At 42.5% G+C, this 17,866-nt stretch overlaps 1 protein-coding gene across 1 annotated transcript in view; it reads right to left on the bottom strand.

Moving 5' to 3' along the window:
* MRPS6 (mitochondrial ribosomal protein S6) overlaps positions 1-15,475 on the bottom strand; it is a 67,007-nt gene extending 51,532 nt beyond the window's left edge. The window contains 3 exon segments of the mRNA XM_059388395.1: positions 14,607-14,667; positions 14,669-15,048; positions 15,221-15,475. Of these exon segments, the coding sequence (XP_059244378.1) occupies positions 14,607-14,667; positions 14,669-15,048; positions 15,221-15,475 (696 nt within the window).
* Between the last annotated feature and the right edge of the window lie 2,391 nt (positions 15,476-17,866).

The following is a 17,866-nucleotide window of genomic DNA, read 5'->3' as shown; positions in this document are numbered from 1 at the left end:
CTGCAATTATCCACACCCCTCCCAGTGTGCCAGGATAGCCAAGCACTTCTTGTATTATAGTTGTTTCCATATAAATGGCAGGTCAGGGTGGGCAAGTAGCCCATTCTATACAAGCCCAGCCCTCTTGATGATCTCAGCTTATGAAGACTCTCTTCCTCCTCCTCCTCTCCATTACACCTGAAGTATTAGATGTTTCCACAAAACTGATCAAGTTACTTTAAGAACTACCATTTACCAACACTAGTGCAGGGCACCATTTCCACACTACATGAACTAGCTCATGCAACTTCCGCAAAAACTCCAAGAGGTAAGCCTGATAATTATTCCCAATTTATCGATCAGAAAACTGAGGACATATCAGATAATCATTAAGAAGTCCAGAAACATCCTCTGTGAAGATGAAGAATGTATTCTTTTAAAAAAATACTCCCCAGGGAGATACACATAAAAAAGGAGGAATGAACACAAGTCCAAAAAAAAACCTCATTGATAAAGCAGTAATAACATGATTAGAAAAATCACTCTTTGCAGTCCCTAATGGATTAACAAAGTTTAACCTTATCTCTAATTATGAGAAAGCAACTACACAAATCCTAGGCAATGATTACAATGGATGCGAGCATCCTTCGGTGAAAGGCTGATGGGGAACTTGAAAATGGATGGATGAGGCTGCGGGTACCTGCACCCACCAAGAATGAATCTTCTCTAAAAGACAGACGTGCAACCTGATAGCACACTACACCCAGAATACCTATGTGCTCTTGCAAAACAAGATCTGAGAACGACTCAAATTTCTACCTGCTAGTTGACAGAAAATACCTGGGTTAGACGAACATACAAAACACTAGGGAATGATCAACCAAATTTGGAAAGGAAGAAAGAGTGGGGAATCAGTTACAGTAGAGACTCAAGGGGCCATCGAGTAAATGGAACTTGTGGACCTTGTCTAGATTCAGATTCAAGCAAACCAACTGGGGAGAAACTTCTAAGACAATTTAGGGATTTGAGCATGGAGATGTTGTGGAATTCATGTGGTGTCACAGAGGCACCATGGCTGGGTTTTGTTTTTCTTATCTTCTGTTTTGTTTAACTTACCTTTATCTTTTGGTTACATACTAACTATTCACAGATAAAATTTTTTATCTGCACACTTTGCTTTAAAGACCTCCAGGAATAACTGATTCAAAATCATCAACAGATGCTAAAGACAATTGAAGACTGAAGAAAAGTATACTCAGCCTCAACTTTGTCACTCTATAAATCACTGATTACAAAAGGAAAAAAGGCACTTTACAATAATCTGGTAGATCTCACCTGAACCAAATGACTGCTTAACATCAATAGCGAGACAAACTGATGTGCCTCCTGATACAATACACGGATATCTCTATCTAATAATTATGGCAACCGTGTTTAACCTATCTTTATTCACAAGAAAATCAAGCAAACAAATCCAAATTGAGGGATTCTGCAGACTACTGGGCCTGGACTCTTCAAAGTGCTACTATCATTAATCATAAAGACCAGAGAATTGTTCTAGATCAAGGAGACTGAACAACTACATGCATGATCCTTGACTGATTTCTGGATTATGAAGCTGAAGATTATTAATGGAGTAATAGGATAAATTTGAACATGTATGTATTGAACATTTTATAATAGCACTGTATCAATATCAGAACTGGGTAATGGTTATGTTGTGGTTAGGAAGAAAACCACCCTTAATCCTAAAAAAGACATGTCAAGATGTCTGCATCTCTCAAACAGTGCAGATTACAAAAACAAAAACAAAAAAGAGCAAATACAGCAAAGTCTACCAATCGGTGATCTAGGTGAAAAGCACAAAGGTGTTAACTGACTGGTCTTATAACTTTTCTAAAGAAAGTACAAAATACTCCAGGAAGAACATCAAAGGCAGGAGTGGAAGTGGGGATGAAGCAAGCTTGGTAAACGTCAACTGTTTGTTGAAGCTGGGTGACAGGCACAATATGTAGATTCATTAAACTATTTCCTTTTACCTGTGCCCAAGTCTGCTCCAAATTCTCACTTCTAGAAAATGGGAAAAACAGGTATCTCAAGGCAACAACTAGATTACTAAATAAAAAAGCCCTGTGGGAAAAAAATGAAGCATTCAACAATTGTTATGCATTGCCAATTCTTTCAGGGAAGGCTCAAAGATGACCTACAAAACAAAAGCCAGCTGAACTGCATTCAAGCTAACCTAACTCCAAGGTCTCTGCACTTGTCTTCTGCTCTTCTGCCCCAAGTTCATGGCAATGGCCTCCCTTTAAGTCTTGACCTCACCTAAGCACTCTTAACAAAAATGAAATTTGCTACATTTGTCTCTCATGACACCTTCTCCAGCATTTTTTAGTTTGTCTCCCTTACTAGAATGGAAGCTCCGGGAAAACTGGAACTTTGTCTTAGAGTTTACCACTACATTCCCCTCAAACATGGTAATGCTGGTGGTACCTGGAGGCACTCAAAATAGATGCAAAATACTTCCCTCAATCTAAAGGGCCTTTAACTCTACTACACCATTATGCTGGACACTCTTTTTACAGATACAGTGATGAAAAGTAGAGCTGCTAGGTGGAGACTGTCCTTGGAATGCTGGCCCAGCCATTTACTGAGTTGTGTGACACTGGACACCTTTCTGCTTCAGATTTTTCGCTTGTAAAATGGAGATCACGCTACTTAATCCTTAAAGTGGCTGAGTATTCAAGGGGAAAATACATACACACACACCCTGCTTCAACTACCCACTAAGCATTAGAGTATACCTTCCAACCATGTCAATTTTGTGGTTCACCTTCATGTTTTCTATACTCCTCCTACTTGGTTCCAGTCTTATGTTCCTGGAGAAATCATTCCTAGAAGAACAGATGCCAAAAAGTTTCTTGTTTTTCCATGTGACTGGGGCCAGAAATTGTAAACACAAGATTTTTTGTAGACCAGATTCTAATTCTCCCAGGAGGCCAAGTCATAAATAGAAGATCCTGAAAGTGGGATGTTTCCTCAGATATATTTGGTTGGAAAGTTTTTAAACTTTCTGATTTTCCTCAATGTTTAGAGAATGGAAGATTTTTAAGAAGTAAAAAATAAGACCAAACAGGATAACTTGACCAGTATTCAGAAAGACTGGTAGAAATATGGCCTGAACTAAACATAAAAAATAAACATAAAACTGAGGTATGACGTTACAGATTATGAATGCAACGAGATTCTCATCTCGCATTTCAACAAAAGGACAAATAGACTGGCCTAAAAATACAGAGGAACAGAATCATAATTGCTTTCCATGAATGTAAGATAGGAAGATCCTGACGTTACAGGTTCCAATTATTTCATCCAAATCAGATAAAATATTTAATGTAGAAAATTTTGTTAGGACTCTTTCTACGCCTCAACTTTCTTCTGGATTTGCAAAAGCTCCTGGCCCTCAGGCCACACCTGATAATGCTTTCCTGAGACCAACAGTGCTACTACGGACTCAAGATCCTCACTGGTGGAAACTTGGTATCTCAGGTTTTTAGAATAGTATGCTTCACCCAACTGCTTTCTCATTTAATTGCTAACAAAACAGAAGGCAAACAGTATGCCAGTAAGAATGAAAACCAGAACAACATACTCCTGGGTCATATATTTACTTAATAGATTCAACCTAATTTTTTTTAAAGGACACTTAAATACATCTTTTCTATATGTAACATCTGCCTGGAAAAGACCCTACCCTCAAATTTAGCTTTTCATTCAGCAAGAGAAGCTCACCTTGTGTTTGAATCTAACCTGGAACTGAATATTTTATATTCCTAATTTATCCATCTAACCAAAGCGAAGACTGCACATGGGTTTCCACACAAGTACCTTCCCAGTACCTGAAATCCAAGTGCAGCCAAGGTCTTGAACACACGTTCCCATACTGGACTACATTCACAACAATCGGACTATGATAACTGCACTTGGGTTTCTTCACTTGACAAAATTCAAGCATTTTAACAGTAAGGGTAGCTGTCCACAAGAATGTTATAAAAACTAAAATCTAAACAAAGACAATACCAGCATTTCTTGATTCTGGAGCAGAAGCAAGCAAATACCAGTTTACAAGCACTGAGGGCTTCGGGTTAAGGTTTAAGGTTTTGTTAAGTCTGAACTTTCACTTGCAATTCCATTTTTAAGCTCTCACCCACACCAGCCACTCCTGAAGTGTTCCCAAAGCGGGTAGGGATTCCCTTAAGTAGGATACAGGAATCATAGTAAAGATGCTGGGGGGAGGGGGAGGGTACAATCAATTATAAGCTGGACCTGAAAGGCAGGAAAGAACTGAGCCTAAGTTTGTTTTTCTCATTGCAGTTGCTGTTACATATATCAAGTGAGAATGGGGACATGAGAAAGAAAAAAAGAAAAGTCAATCAAGGCAACAGCTTGGTTTCCACTATGGAAACACGAAGCCTAGTCAAAAATAAAAATATTCTATCACCCCCTTGTTCAACACTCTGACTCGAGGAACACCTACTTTTTTTTCATGGTAACACTATGTTCTTCAAGGATCATGGGTCATATAAGATAATGTGAACTTCAAAAAATGTCATTTTCTGTGGGGCGCCTGGGTGGCTCAGTGGGTTAAGCCCCTGCCTTCAGCTCAGGTCATGATCTCAGGATCCTGGGATCAAACCTCCCATAGGGTCTCTGCTCAGCAGGGAGCCTGCTTCCTCCTCTCTCTCTGCTTGCCTCTCTGCCTACTTGTGATCTGTCAAATGAATAAATAAAATTTTTTTTTTAATTTCATTTTCTAGACAAGCAATCTGCTCAGAACAGTATTTCAAACCCCTAAGAGGTTAGTACAACGGGTATGAACCAAATTGCACTAATGCGTGCTTAAAGTAAGCACTCACTCAGACATCAAAAAAAAAAAAAAAAAAAAAGTGGACTACGAATACCAATTTTTGACAGGTTATACTAAGTCATGCTTCAGTCCTTGCACTATTCTCTGAGTCTGTACATACACTTTAGCCAATATGGACATATGTTATCCAATAGTCCATAAATAGAAACCAGTATTACTTTTAAGAATGGAACATGTTTGCCATTTACTAATTAACTATCAGTCCTATTGTAAATCAATGACCAATTAACAACAAAGTGGGTTTTATCAACATGTGAGCAGCAATTTCTGAAACCTAAATGCTAAAGGAGTCCAAAAGCAGTCACGGACATCTTTAAAAAATGTCTAAAGCCAATTATCTGAATCAGAAATTATAAGATGATAGCATATCTGACCAACAGATATATTTTACTTGGTCCATGATGTTTAAGTATTTTTGAGTTAGTTGCCATCATTTTAAAAATCAATTTCCTGAAAAATCTGAATTTCAGGCTACAAAGCAGGAGAGTGAAGGACAAGCTGGTGAACCAGGCCCCCAGTCCCAGGGAGCAGACTGGGCTGGCCAGCACCAGCACCACCAGCACACGTGTGCTCCCCGCCCTGCAGCTCCTCCAACTCGCCCCTGGCCCACCCACCCCCTCACAGTAAAGGAATTACAACACTCCAAACTGTGACAAGGTATAATCAAAACTGAGGACAACCCTTCATACTTACCCAGTTTTTAGAACACAGTAGTTAAAAGAATTCAACACACATCCTGGCTATTTCTCAAGCAACTTTGTTAAATCACTTTTATTAACTCATGAATACATTTACAATTAACATTGCCATCTCCCAAACAGAATGAAAAGGACTTAAGTTACCAGCATTACTACTCCTCTTGGTCACATTCTTGTTTCTTCCTTTATACACTCAAACACACACATCTCAAGTCTGCTCCAAGGGATGCCCAACACCTTATACCATCCCCGAGCCCATCATGCAACTTCAGGTGAAATAAAATCAGCAGGTATCAAGTCACAAATTAAGCCTGAAATAAAGTTGGATTTAGAAGACTGGCAAGGCAACATTTAAAAAAAAAAAAAAAGTATATTCTCTTGCAGAAGGTCTTATCTTGGACTTGTTAGATCATAAGTATTTCTGGCTTACAAAACAATTACTAAAAAAATTAAGCGTATTAATGAAATATATACACTCCAGCAACATGTGCCATAAAACACTGTTTTAATTCCTTCATAAAAATAAAATGTAAAAGGAATGGAACAAGTTCTTAAAACCACCAATTAAAATAAAAAATGTAGTTTTATAATACACTGCTGTATCAAATGAAAAGTAGACTAACTGAAAATACTATATAGTGGCAGAAATCAATAGGCTACCAACTATCTGCTACAACTGTTTTTCCTACTGAAGAGAGGTCCTCCTTACAGCTTTAGCAATTTGCCCATTAGCAAGCAAACATTTGCTAAATAAAATACTAACTACTAAATACTAACTATATACTATACAATACTAAATACTAACTACACTTGCCTCAAATCACCTTACTAATTAACAGCCTATCTTAAGTAATTCTTCTCTTTAGATTTTCCCTATTCTTTACTTTTCCCGATTTCTCACCTAAAACATACATTAAGTCTTACTGAAGTACTAGTTATAATCAAGTTGGATGGGAGAGAGAAACACAAAGACCAGACGCAAACAGTTTAGCTCTTGATGAGGAGTCCCAGTGCACAGCGCCTGGCAAAGGCCAGCAGCTGTTACTAAATGATAGACATCAGTCTAACAAAGAGGTTGTTCTAAGCTGGTGGAGCCCACGGGAACCCTCATACACACACTCTACATCTTCCAGATGCAAAAGTTTGCCTTGCTTCATTAGCACGCAAGCTATTATGTAGTATGACTCATGTTCACGGCGTCAGATACTTACTGAGCAACTACTCTACTCCAGGCTTGACTAACCCTCAGATTCTGATAAAACAACTTACACACAAAAAAATTTACCTTTTGTAGTCTCTTCATCATTAAGGTGGTAATAATGGAAAACTAGGCAATTAAAGTTCCATAACTTGCCCGATATCACAAAACTACTTCAGTGACACACTGAACACCTATTACATCCAAGGTCATGTTACCACTTTATCTTCAGACTCTCCATCTTAGAGATCACTCCCATTTTACAGCGAGGAAATGAAGATCCAAAACAGTTAAGATCCCTAGGAGGCAGGTGCCAGGAAGCAAAACCAGTCGATCTGTCTCTAGCTCTTTCTAGTTTCCCAGTGCCAGTTCTTTGGTTTATTCCGACATGACATAACATAACCAGTATCTTCATTTGAGGATCTTACGTTCTTCTATTCATTTAGAAAACAAAAATCAGAGCACTTACTAAAGAAGCTTTCATAACCAAAACAATCATACCCAAAAATAACAAGCAAAAAAAATGGATTAAAGCTAAAGTAGGAAATCAAAATATCATACATACGTACCTTAAACATTTTATTTAAGTTTAACCCATAAATGTACATGTATTTGCCAATCTTAACATGGGGTGAAAGCACCTGGAGAATGAGACCGATGAGGAGGAGCTCCTTGCTGATTGAAGTTCCTTCTGCTTGAGCTAAACCACACCTATAGATGCATCATCTACAAATTTTCCATTTTCAGTTTCATTAAAGTGGAAAGCTTTCAGAAATCCTTGTAAAGCAGTCTACATACAGAATCCTTTGGGACTAGGCTCTTCTTCCTCCCAAACTTTTAGATATTGCAGCCATGTCTAATTCTACAAGCATTATTTTAGTAACTCACCTTTATCAAGTCTTTCCAAAGAATCCAACTTGGTTTTCAGGGGAAAAAAAAAAAAGGTCTATGCACTCATTTCATCAGTTCACGTGATATTTAAAATTATTTACATATTACCTGCCATGAAATATTCTTGGAAACCAGCAAAACTGCAGATAAACATACACCTTGCCCAGTGCAAGCCAAGTGTACAGACTTGAAAACAACTTACTAACACGAGAGGTCAGCATGCTATCACCCACAACGTTTCAGAGATGAGAGCAGGAATCCTGCTAAGGTAGCTAAGTGAACATGGACATGTGCAATGCAGAGCAGAGGACAGAAATGAAACAGGCTGAACCCTCAAGAATTTGTCATCTGGCAAAGGAGATGAACATTCACCGATTAACTACAATAAGAAAGTGATCCATGTGATAAGACACAGGAAAACACCATGCAAATCCAAAGGAAAGGTTATAGTCTATACTGCTAACAGTGTAGGGCCTCAATATATATATATTTTTTAATGTACGAAATGAGATAAAATGGACTTCAGGCAAGTATTCACGTGGACCATGGGTAATTTCGAGAGGAAGGGCATTCTAAGAAAAGCAGTATGACACAGGCACCGAAGAAAATGAAAGGTAATGGTATTTATGGGGATTTGCAACAGGTTGTTTACTTGATATACAGAAAGGAGAATGAAAGAAACAGAGAGATGAAGTTTAAAAAAAAGAGGGGGGTCCCATCAGAGGTGGCCTTTTATGCCAGACTTCAGTCTGAAGGTCATTGTAAAAACCAAGGGTGCTGGTATTTGGCAACAGTGCTGACACACTGAACTGTTACGGAAGGGTATTAAAGTAATCAGAAAGCCACCACTACACAATGCTTTGTATTATTTCCTTGCTAAAAATGAATCTCAAATGAAATCTCAATTGTCTTAAAGTGTCTCCACAACAGCTATTTTTTGCACTCCAAGAAGCGCATTCAAGACAGGCATTAACCATCCTCTCTCGGCTCTGCGTTAAATAGACCGGCTAAGAAACTGCAAGAATCAAACTAGAAATATTAGTGGTTCAACTAGAGCAGAGAAGACTACGTGGGATTGGGATTACAGGAATATAAGGAGTTGAATTTGTTCAGCCACAGGTGACGGAAGACAGAGAAGTCATGAACCGTTAAGACAAGTTTTAGGGCAGGCAACTCAATTTTGAACTATACTGAGTTTGCAGTGCCAAGGGAACATCCAGGAGGTTATGACCAGCACACAAGAGAGTACAAAATGCCAGGGTTCTTAGCTTGTTACGAAAAAAAAAAAAAAAAGAAAGAAAGAAACAAAGAAAAGGCAAATCATCCATACGAAGGTGAAAGGTATAGAAATACAAGGAAGGAAAGGAAGGAATCAAAGCAGAAATGTCAGAAAATAGCACCATAAGAAGCTTCGAGAAATACTGAACCTATGAAATTATTTGTATATTCCTAATCGAGGGTCAGCAAATTCTTCTGTAAAGGACAAGAGGAAAAATATAAACAAATGAACAGGGTTATGTTCCAATACACCTACATTTATGGACTCTGAAACTTGAATCTCCTAAGAGTTTTCATGTCATAAATTATCCTTTTGAATTTTTTTCTCCTACAACTTAAAACTGAAAAATCCTTGCTTAGCTCACGAGCCATAAAATACAGGTGGCAGGTTTAAATCGGCCTGTGAGCTACCATTTGCCAGCTCCTCCTCTGACAGAACAACGAAGATAAGAGAACTGGATTAACTGTCCTCTTCTAAACTTCTGAGGGTAGTTTTTCCTTTAAATATATTAATAACTTACCAGATGTTCATTAAATTTGAATGATTTCCTTCAATTTGACTAATTCCTTAAATTTGATTCCGCTGAGAGATAACTACATGTGTTGACAATAATCCCTGTTGGTTAAGAATACTGCCTTCCACTAAAAAGAGGTAATCTTTATCTTGAACAGAAAAATTACACTTGTACTACAACACAGCAAAGGCGCTAGACGAAAATTATTACCTTAGAGTCTGTCCCTCACTGCTTTCAAGCTATTTCTTTTTCAAGTGATTTTGTAATCTAAAGGTAAGAAGATTCGACAGCAGTCTGCACATAAATTCCTAGATTTTAAAAAACTTATAAACATCAGTAATGAATGTATGAGTCATGAATAACAATTAAGGGGGAAAAAAATCAGTGCAGAATGTCAACTTCCAACAAGCAGTCTTAATAAATACAAACCACGTCTGGTGAGGAAGGACTCCTTACCCCCAAGCCACTCCTTGTACCTTAGCTGTAGCTCAGGGGCAGGAACAGGACTCCTTCTTCAATCACTTGCTGCGGCAATGAGCTGTAACCCAAGAAAACTGTAATACCAAATGAGAGTATAACATTGCCCACAAGGCTCAAGTCTTTCATTACTGGATAACTATTTTAAGTTGTCTGGTTTCAAGCAGACAAAACACAAAGGGTGATTATTATTAAGCTGTTCAAAGAGGGCCCATTAGAAGGAAAAAAACTAACTTAGCCACCTGACAGCTAGGACAAAGACATTTCCTTTTGGACTTTGGTCTGCTACCATCTGAGAGCAGAAATGTTACTATTTCCTCGTTACCAAATGTTGCCACCAAGCGAAGCTACAATGACCTGTGTTTGGCTAGTCCCATACTTGAGTTTATCTACGTCTCCAAAAGTTATCTAAAACTGTAAACATTTTATAGGCATTTCTTTCACAAGATCCTACCTGGGATACAACTCTAGAGCAAATACAAAACTTCTGCCAGTCTTTCTAATCAGAAAGGCTTGACTAAAGAAAAACCAAAGACTCTTACCGCAGAGTCAGAAAACCTACGGCTTTCCATGTATCAAGAACTGGAACATTACTACCACTTGTATTTCTCAATTTAACAATAAAATAAATAAATAAACTCAGATTACAACATAAAACGCTTCACCCACAAAGAACTACTTCAATGAGTGATTTTTTAAAATTTAAAATATAATCTGCTTTTCAATGAAATTTAAAATAAGGAATATTAAACATAAAGTAACTGGTGAACTCTGTTTTAAAGAAAAAGAACTCAAGATCTCCAAAATACCTATCTGCTTTTTTACTCCTCTTAGGAAAATACATAGAAGATACATAATGCTATTTTATCAAACACATAAGGATTCATTTAGCAGTTAAACTAGTTATTATTGAAACCATTAATCTTTAATTCCTCATGTAAAAATTCCTGAGTAGCAACTGAGAAAACTTCAGGAAAAATATGTGTCCAGGGCTTTCAGAACTCTAAATATGCCAACTCTGGGTAAACATACTGAGACATGATAATTAAAATGCTCCTAAACTTAAAAAGTTCCTAAACTAAGTAACCACAGAATATAAATGTTCTGCACAGATCTTTTTTTTTCCTTAAACCTCAAAATTCCTCTTCCTGAACCCATCCTAAGAGTAAAAATTTTATACAGTTTATACAGCTTTTCCTAGGCTTCTCTACACAGTACGGGGCTTTATCATTCATGTATCGGCAGTTCTGTCTTCTACCTGAAATTAAATGCCAATATTTAAAGTCTAATTTCAAGGTGAAATGAAGGGACATCAGCCACTTCCTCAGCCTCTCCAGAGAAGGGTCCTCAGAAAGCAGCATCAGACCTTACCCACCACCAATGCATAACCTCTCTTCTTCACTTGAACATTCCCACTGCAAGAGGACAAGGCAGAGGTGAACAGAGAACTCTCCGCAAAGGCAGTTCATTTCTTTTTCAGTTGTTAGAGAACTCCTCTGATGTTATCTTGATATAGGTGTAACATGACTCAAATCTTTTTATTCTAGGGACCCTTCTATAAATGTGGTCTAAGACTGGTCGAAGCAACAACCTTTTCAAATGGCTTTAATCATCACCTCTGAAGGCCTGGTTTCACAACATTACCCATTACATGACCACGTCCAGTTGCAGAATTTAGCCACACTTTTACCTACTTTTCATACTACGAGTTAGGGAGAAACAAAAATGAGACAACTTTTTTCATAGTAAAAATTAGGGAGAAACAAAACTGAGACAACATTCCAGCTAAAGGGCACCTGCAAATCACCTCCCAAAATTTCTTCTTGGGAGGATTGGTAACTATATTCAGAAATGCAGAAACCTGGATGTGTGACAAAAGCAGACTCATTTAACTCCCAGTTGCAAACTGAGAAAAACAGCACTGGAAATTCTAAGTGACTGATCAACACAAAATTGTACGGTTCAAGGAGGACTCATTCTGTATATTATACCTTGAAACCTTTCAAGGGGAACCCCCACAGCTAACTGTGCTACAACGCAAGGGGTCTCCCATACAAGACATGCTGAGAGCCTTAACAGAGTTTCTGCATTTTCAATTTAAAAATTCTTGTATGCTCATTTTTAAGGAGCCCAGCTAGGGGTGGAAGGAAGTAAAATAGGGGAGGAGGTAGTAACGCAATCCAAAGAGACCAGGAATGCTCTTCAGGCTTCTAGAGCACTACAAAAAAGAAACAGAAAGGAAGACACCTCAGGGAATCGAAACAAAAAATGCTGGGAAAACTACATCAGTCTCAACTTCCACGCTTGCTCTAAGAGTCGTCAATATAAGCCCGTTTCCTCAATCCCAAGACACAGCAGTGAGTGGATGGGGGTTAAACCATCCCGTTAAAGGGGATGTACACTTCAGGATCTAAAAATATGAAAAACATGCCACTCGCAACTGAGGCGTCACTACATGCCTCCAGCAGACGAAACAAACTGCCACAGACTAGAACTGGGGTTCTCCAGGCCTGCCAAAGGTGTGGGAGCTCACAAGTAGCATTTCAGCATCACATAAACCTAATGTGAACATTTTCATTCATCCCCCCACCCCCCACCAAGTATTGGTCTTATTTTAGAACCCCATTTTCCTAAGTCGAAATCAAAATCATTCAAAACCAGGAAATGTCTGTTATACAGTTACAGCCTACTCCAAATCTAGTTTTAATGAACAGAAGAAAAAAAAAAAAGAGAGAGAGAGGTTTTTGTTGTTGTTTAATCTGACTTTATTCAGGTCAAGAACTCTTCAGACACAACTTCACGGTTGTTACACTGTCCTATCCGCACCCACGGAGGCCTCCTCCAAGGAGTTGTTCACCTTGATTTTCTGTTAATGGGTTGCCCCCCCCCCCCCACCTCAGAGACTTCAGGGAAAGTATTCAATTATAATTTTCACCACTGCACTATGGGTCTTACCTGAACTAAAGAAATGTTTGCACCACATACAGGAGCACACACAAAAAAAAAGGATACAAAGAAATACAAGTAACATGGTAAAGCAAATACATTTAAACTACTCTGCTTGGAGCCCCCTTAACTAACAGATGTACCTGGCAGCTACACTAAAACCAAAGAGTGTGGAGTTTTCATTTTAAAGGCTTATGGAATAAACAAATATTATGCCTGTACTCTGACTAATGCTACCCATTTGGTCCCTAAAACAAGGTAAGATAAATTTCAATAACCACATTTTCCAGGCTCTATGGTATATTGCCTAAAAAGCACCGGTTAAAGGGAGGGCTTAACCAATGCCTACATAATTTAAAATGTTTCCTTTTTAAAATTGGGCTTCCGGTTTTTCCTTGTTTCTATTCTCCTTAAGCAGTAACATCTCAGCGTGGAGGGAGAAGGGCCAGGAAAGGGGAATATTCCAGAGGCTAAACAATACAATCTTATCTTTTCCCAAATTCTGGGAGAACAAGCTTGGGGACACAATGGCACGCCTGACCAACCTCTCTAGACCTCGTCACGAGGGACTGGTGTCCTCTCCGGCTTTTGGGTGTGCGGTGACTAACCATCTCCTAACGCCCCGTGACCCCCGGCTCTTCTATAGAAGTTGGACCGTGAAGCCAGGCCTAAATTTAAGCTCAACCAAACTTCAGTGAATAGCTACTCCTCCGAGTGGACCCAAAGCATGATTCTAGCGCTGTCGAAAGTTCTGCTTGCAAAGTTCAGACATGGTAGAGCTTTTATTCATTATCGTATCTGGGCGAAGGTGGGGGGGGGGGTGAGGTGGAGGGGGGCACACACCACACTCTACGTTACCGAATTCACGGGAAGGATGGGGATTTCGGCGAAGGCTTGTGGAGTACCTGACCCAGCACAGAGGACGAAGAGCTGCCTCCGGGCCGCGGGGCCCTGTCCTCGGCCACACCATCACTTGCAACGAAGGGGCTGCAGGCTCGCTTAGCATCCCTCCAAACCTGAAATCCCCTACCTCAAGATCAATCAAAAGCGGGGGGGGGGGGGGAGAAAAGTTTCTTCCGGAAGGCGCAAAAAAGGCCACAACTCGGATGAATGAAACTGGGCTAAGGGCACCCGGAGCAGGATTTTCGCTGAAGTCAGAAAAAGAGAAGTCAAAGATTTTTTTAACGGGAGATCGGTCGGAAGCGCCCGTGGTCCAGAAAACTGCACAAACCACGCTGTGGAGAACGTTTTATTGAGCGCGGACGGCTCCGGGGCGGCCGGCGGGCGCTAGTGTGGAGGCGGAGCGGGCGGCGGCGGCGGCGGGGCCGGCGACGAGGCAGCTTGGCGACGGCGGGCGCGGGGCCGGGCGCTCGCGCGTGTCCTCCCGCGGACCTTCCAGGGTCTCCCGCGGCCGCCCCGCCCCCCGCCCGCCCCGCCGGCCGGCCGCGTGCGAGGCACACCCTCCCGCGGCCGCGCTCCCGCGCGGGCACACCCCCGCCTCCCGCGCGCACGCGGCCTCGCCGCGCCGGCCGGCCCACGCGCGCCCCCTCAGCGCGGACGCCCGCCGCCCGCCCGCGGCCCCGGCCTCCCCCCCACGCCACCCCGGCCGCACGGGGAGGGCGGGGGGCGACGGCCTAGCGGCAGGGGGTGAGGGGCGCCCGCGCGGGAAGGCGGGCTCTGGGGGGAAGGTCACTTACCCGCTGCATGGCTTTCAGGATCAAAGCCAGCTCGTAGCGGGGCATGCCCGGTCGCACCGCGCGCGGCTCCGGAGCGAGCCGGCTCCCGGGACGCAGGAGGGGCGGGGACCGCGAGGGCCGGACGGACAGCTGGGCCGGAAGGCTCCCGGGCGGCGAAAGCACGCTCCGGCCGAGCGAGCCCGGGCTTTAAGGCTCTGGCAGCTGCGCAGACGGCCCGCCACGCCCCCCTCAGCGCGCCCCGCCTCCTGCGCGCCCCGCCCAGCTCCCTCCTCAAGGCGGCCGCGCCGCGCCCCCTCGACAGTCCTTCTCCCCCAGGCGCGCCACCCCCGCCGGGACCCCTGGCCCCACAGCCGCTGCGCGGGGGCGGCGCCGGGGGTTCCGCCAGGAGGGGCCAGCGCGGGCCGCACTCCGCCTCCGACCCTGCCGCCAACGTTCCAGCTACCTACGGTTCTCGAACCAGCTGGAACTTTCCATGCCTCCGTCTCATCCTGGGCGGCGGGCGAGCGTGCGCCCTCGTGTGCGCGTGCGCTAAACAGTGCGGTCTTGTCCGTGCACGCGCCCCTCGCCCGCGACTTGTCGGCGCGGGGGACCTTCTAAGGCGGCCACGCTCTTACGGGTGGGGTCTCAGCCGGACCTGGGCTTTCCCCGCCCATGGTTGCGCAGGGGAGTTCCAGAACGTTCCTGCTAAGGACTGCGCTTCCGCGCGCAGGGGATGCCCGGCGCAGCCTGCCCCTTCGCGCCCCCTGCCCACAGCCGTCCTCGCGTGGCTGCAGGCACCGGATTCCCGGGGTCCCCTTCCCTGACGAGGTGGGCGCAAGGCGCCCGCTGTGGCCCACCGCTCCCGCTGTGGCCCACCGCGCTGGCCCCATCCTTCGCCGGCTGCCTGACCTTGGCAGGCTTCTGCAGAAGGGGGATGTGAAGGGCACCTACTTCCCAGGGCCGCGATGCCTTTGAGTGAGCTGATGCACGTAAACCGCTGAGAACGATGCCTGCACATAGGCGCGACACAAGCATCTGTTGTATGAGCCCGGCCTGCCCCACGTGTAGTTGCCAAGGGCAGGCTAATACTTTGGCTCAAACGGATATTCTTTAAATGTTTGCTCAGATTTCATTTAGAGGACCAGCTGAGAACTTGGAAAGCCGTTTAGTAACCGTCTGGGAGCATGAGCGTGCCCTGGAGGAGGAGAGGCTTGTGGTACATTCATTCCCTTTACCCCCGCAAACAGGCACACAGGGCTCACCTTTCCCTCCAGCCAATAACGACTTTTCCCAGCAGGCAGGCGTAGTACCAAATGCATTTTCTCCAGCTCCACTCCTTAGAGACTCCTGCAACTTAGAGCCCCCTGCAATTGTCGCCCCTGCATAGTATGCTTGTCCCATTAAAAGGGCCTGTGGGTGAAATGTTTGTCTTTAAAGTGCTTTAATGCTAATGGATAAAACTTAGCGCTTACTGTGTATCTGGCCCAACGCTAAGGCTCTTATACGCCTCTCCTAAAATTCGTACTCTGTGAGGCACATACTATTATGAACCACAACTTCAGGGATTCACGCAAAGTTTATGTAACTAGGCCCAGGTCAAACAGTAATAGAGATAAAATTTGGATCCAAACTATAGGAAGGCTGAGCCCATGCTTAGTCCAGCTTCTGGTTCTCTCCCACCACGCAGATTAAAGTGTCAATAGTATTATTCGGTTGATGTACCATGTAGCCCATATAAACTGAGAATAGAGGCCCGGTGCCACCTTATCCGGAGACCTTGGTATTTCTCAGATCTTACCTCCCATCCCCCATCAAAGATAAAGATGATTTTTGAACATGTCTATTCTGTGATACTTGGGTTTTAACATTTTCTATTCTTGGACTTCTGAAATGTTTTCCAGGACGATTCCGTACTTCAACAGTCCCTCCTGTTATCAACAACATGTCCCAGTTTGGGAATGAGAAAACATGGACCCCCAAAGTAATATGCCAAGGCAAAGACTAGGGCAATACCACCAGTTGACTTTAACTTTTAGCATTTCCTCTTGAAAGCGCCATAATTTTTCCCTAATGGCCAGGGATGAGTGAAGGGCCTAGTTTGCTGACAATTAGTATGAGGAAATTAGTCTCATTGCATTGTGCCTCAACACCGTATGCCCAGCTCTCCCAATCTGGTGGCTGCCCCGGGGGCTCACTCCATTTCTTCTGAAAGGGAGAGAAAGGGCATCTACCCTTTCTCCCCCTTCAACTTTTTTTTTTTTTTTTTTAAGCACAGGATGATCATTTTAAAATGACAACATCACAAGGAATGCTGATTCCGATTTAATGTCCTTCTATTATAACTACAAATTAAAATGCGCCGGAAAGATATTTTGAATTTTATACTATGTATTTAAGTAGACATTTAGAATTATAAATATTACTGTAATATTTGATGTATTAAAATTATTCTGGTATTTAGGAATAAGCTTAACCCAGAAGACAAAAGATCAGTGCACTAAAAACTGTAAAACAATATAAAGCAGTCACAGATGAAAAGATATCTGTGGTCATGGATTAGAAGAAGCAATGTTAAAATGCCCAGACTACCCAAAATGATTTACAGATTCAGTGCAATCCCTATCAAAATCCCAATGTCAATCTCTAAAGAAATAGAAAAAAAATCTTAAAATTCATATGGAACCACAAAAAAATAATGAAAGCAATTTTCTGCAAGAAGAATGAAGCAGGAGGCAATATACATTCTAATTTCAACCCGTATTACAAAGCTATAGCAATTAAAACAGTAGGGTACTGACACTAAAAAAGACATATAGACCCAGTGGAACAGAATAGAAAACCCAGAAATAAACACACATATATGGTCAACCAATGGTCATCTGATATTTGACAAGGGCCTAAGAATACACAATGGGAAAAAAGGTAGTCATTTTAATATATGGTGTTGGGAAAACTGGATATCCACATGCGAAAGAATGAAATTATACCCTTTTCTTACACCAAAACCAACTCAAAATTGGGTGGCTCAGTTGGTTAAGGGTCTGACTCTTGATCTCAGCTGAGGTTATGGTCTCAGGGTCGTAATAAGGAGCCCTGCACCAGGTTCTGTCCTCAGCAGGGACCCTGCTTGAGATCCTCTCTCTTCCTCTCCCTCTGCCCATCCTCATGCTCCTGCGCTCTCTCTCTAAAATAAATAAATATTTTTAAAAAATTAACTCAAGGGTGCCTGAGTGGCTCAGTAGGTTAAGCCTCTGCCTTCGGGCTCAGGTCATGGTCTCAGG

Source organism: Mustela nigripes, chromosome 2 (assembly GCF_022355385.1).
Source record: "Mustela nigripes isolate SB6536 chromosome 2, MUSNIG.SB6536, whole genome shotgun sequence".
Classification (NCBI taxonomy): Eukaryota; Metazoa; Chordata; class Mammalia; order Carnivora; family Mustelidae; genus Mustela; species Mustela nigripes.
This window is presented reverse-complemented; position numbering and strand designations above follow the sequence as displayed.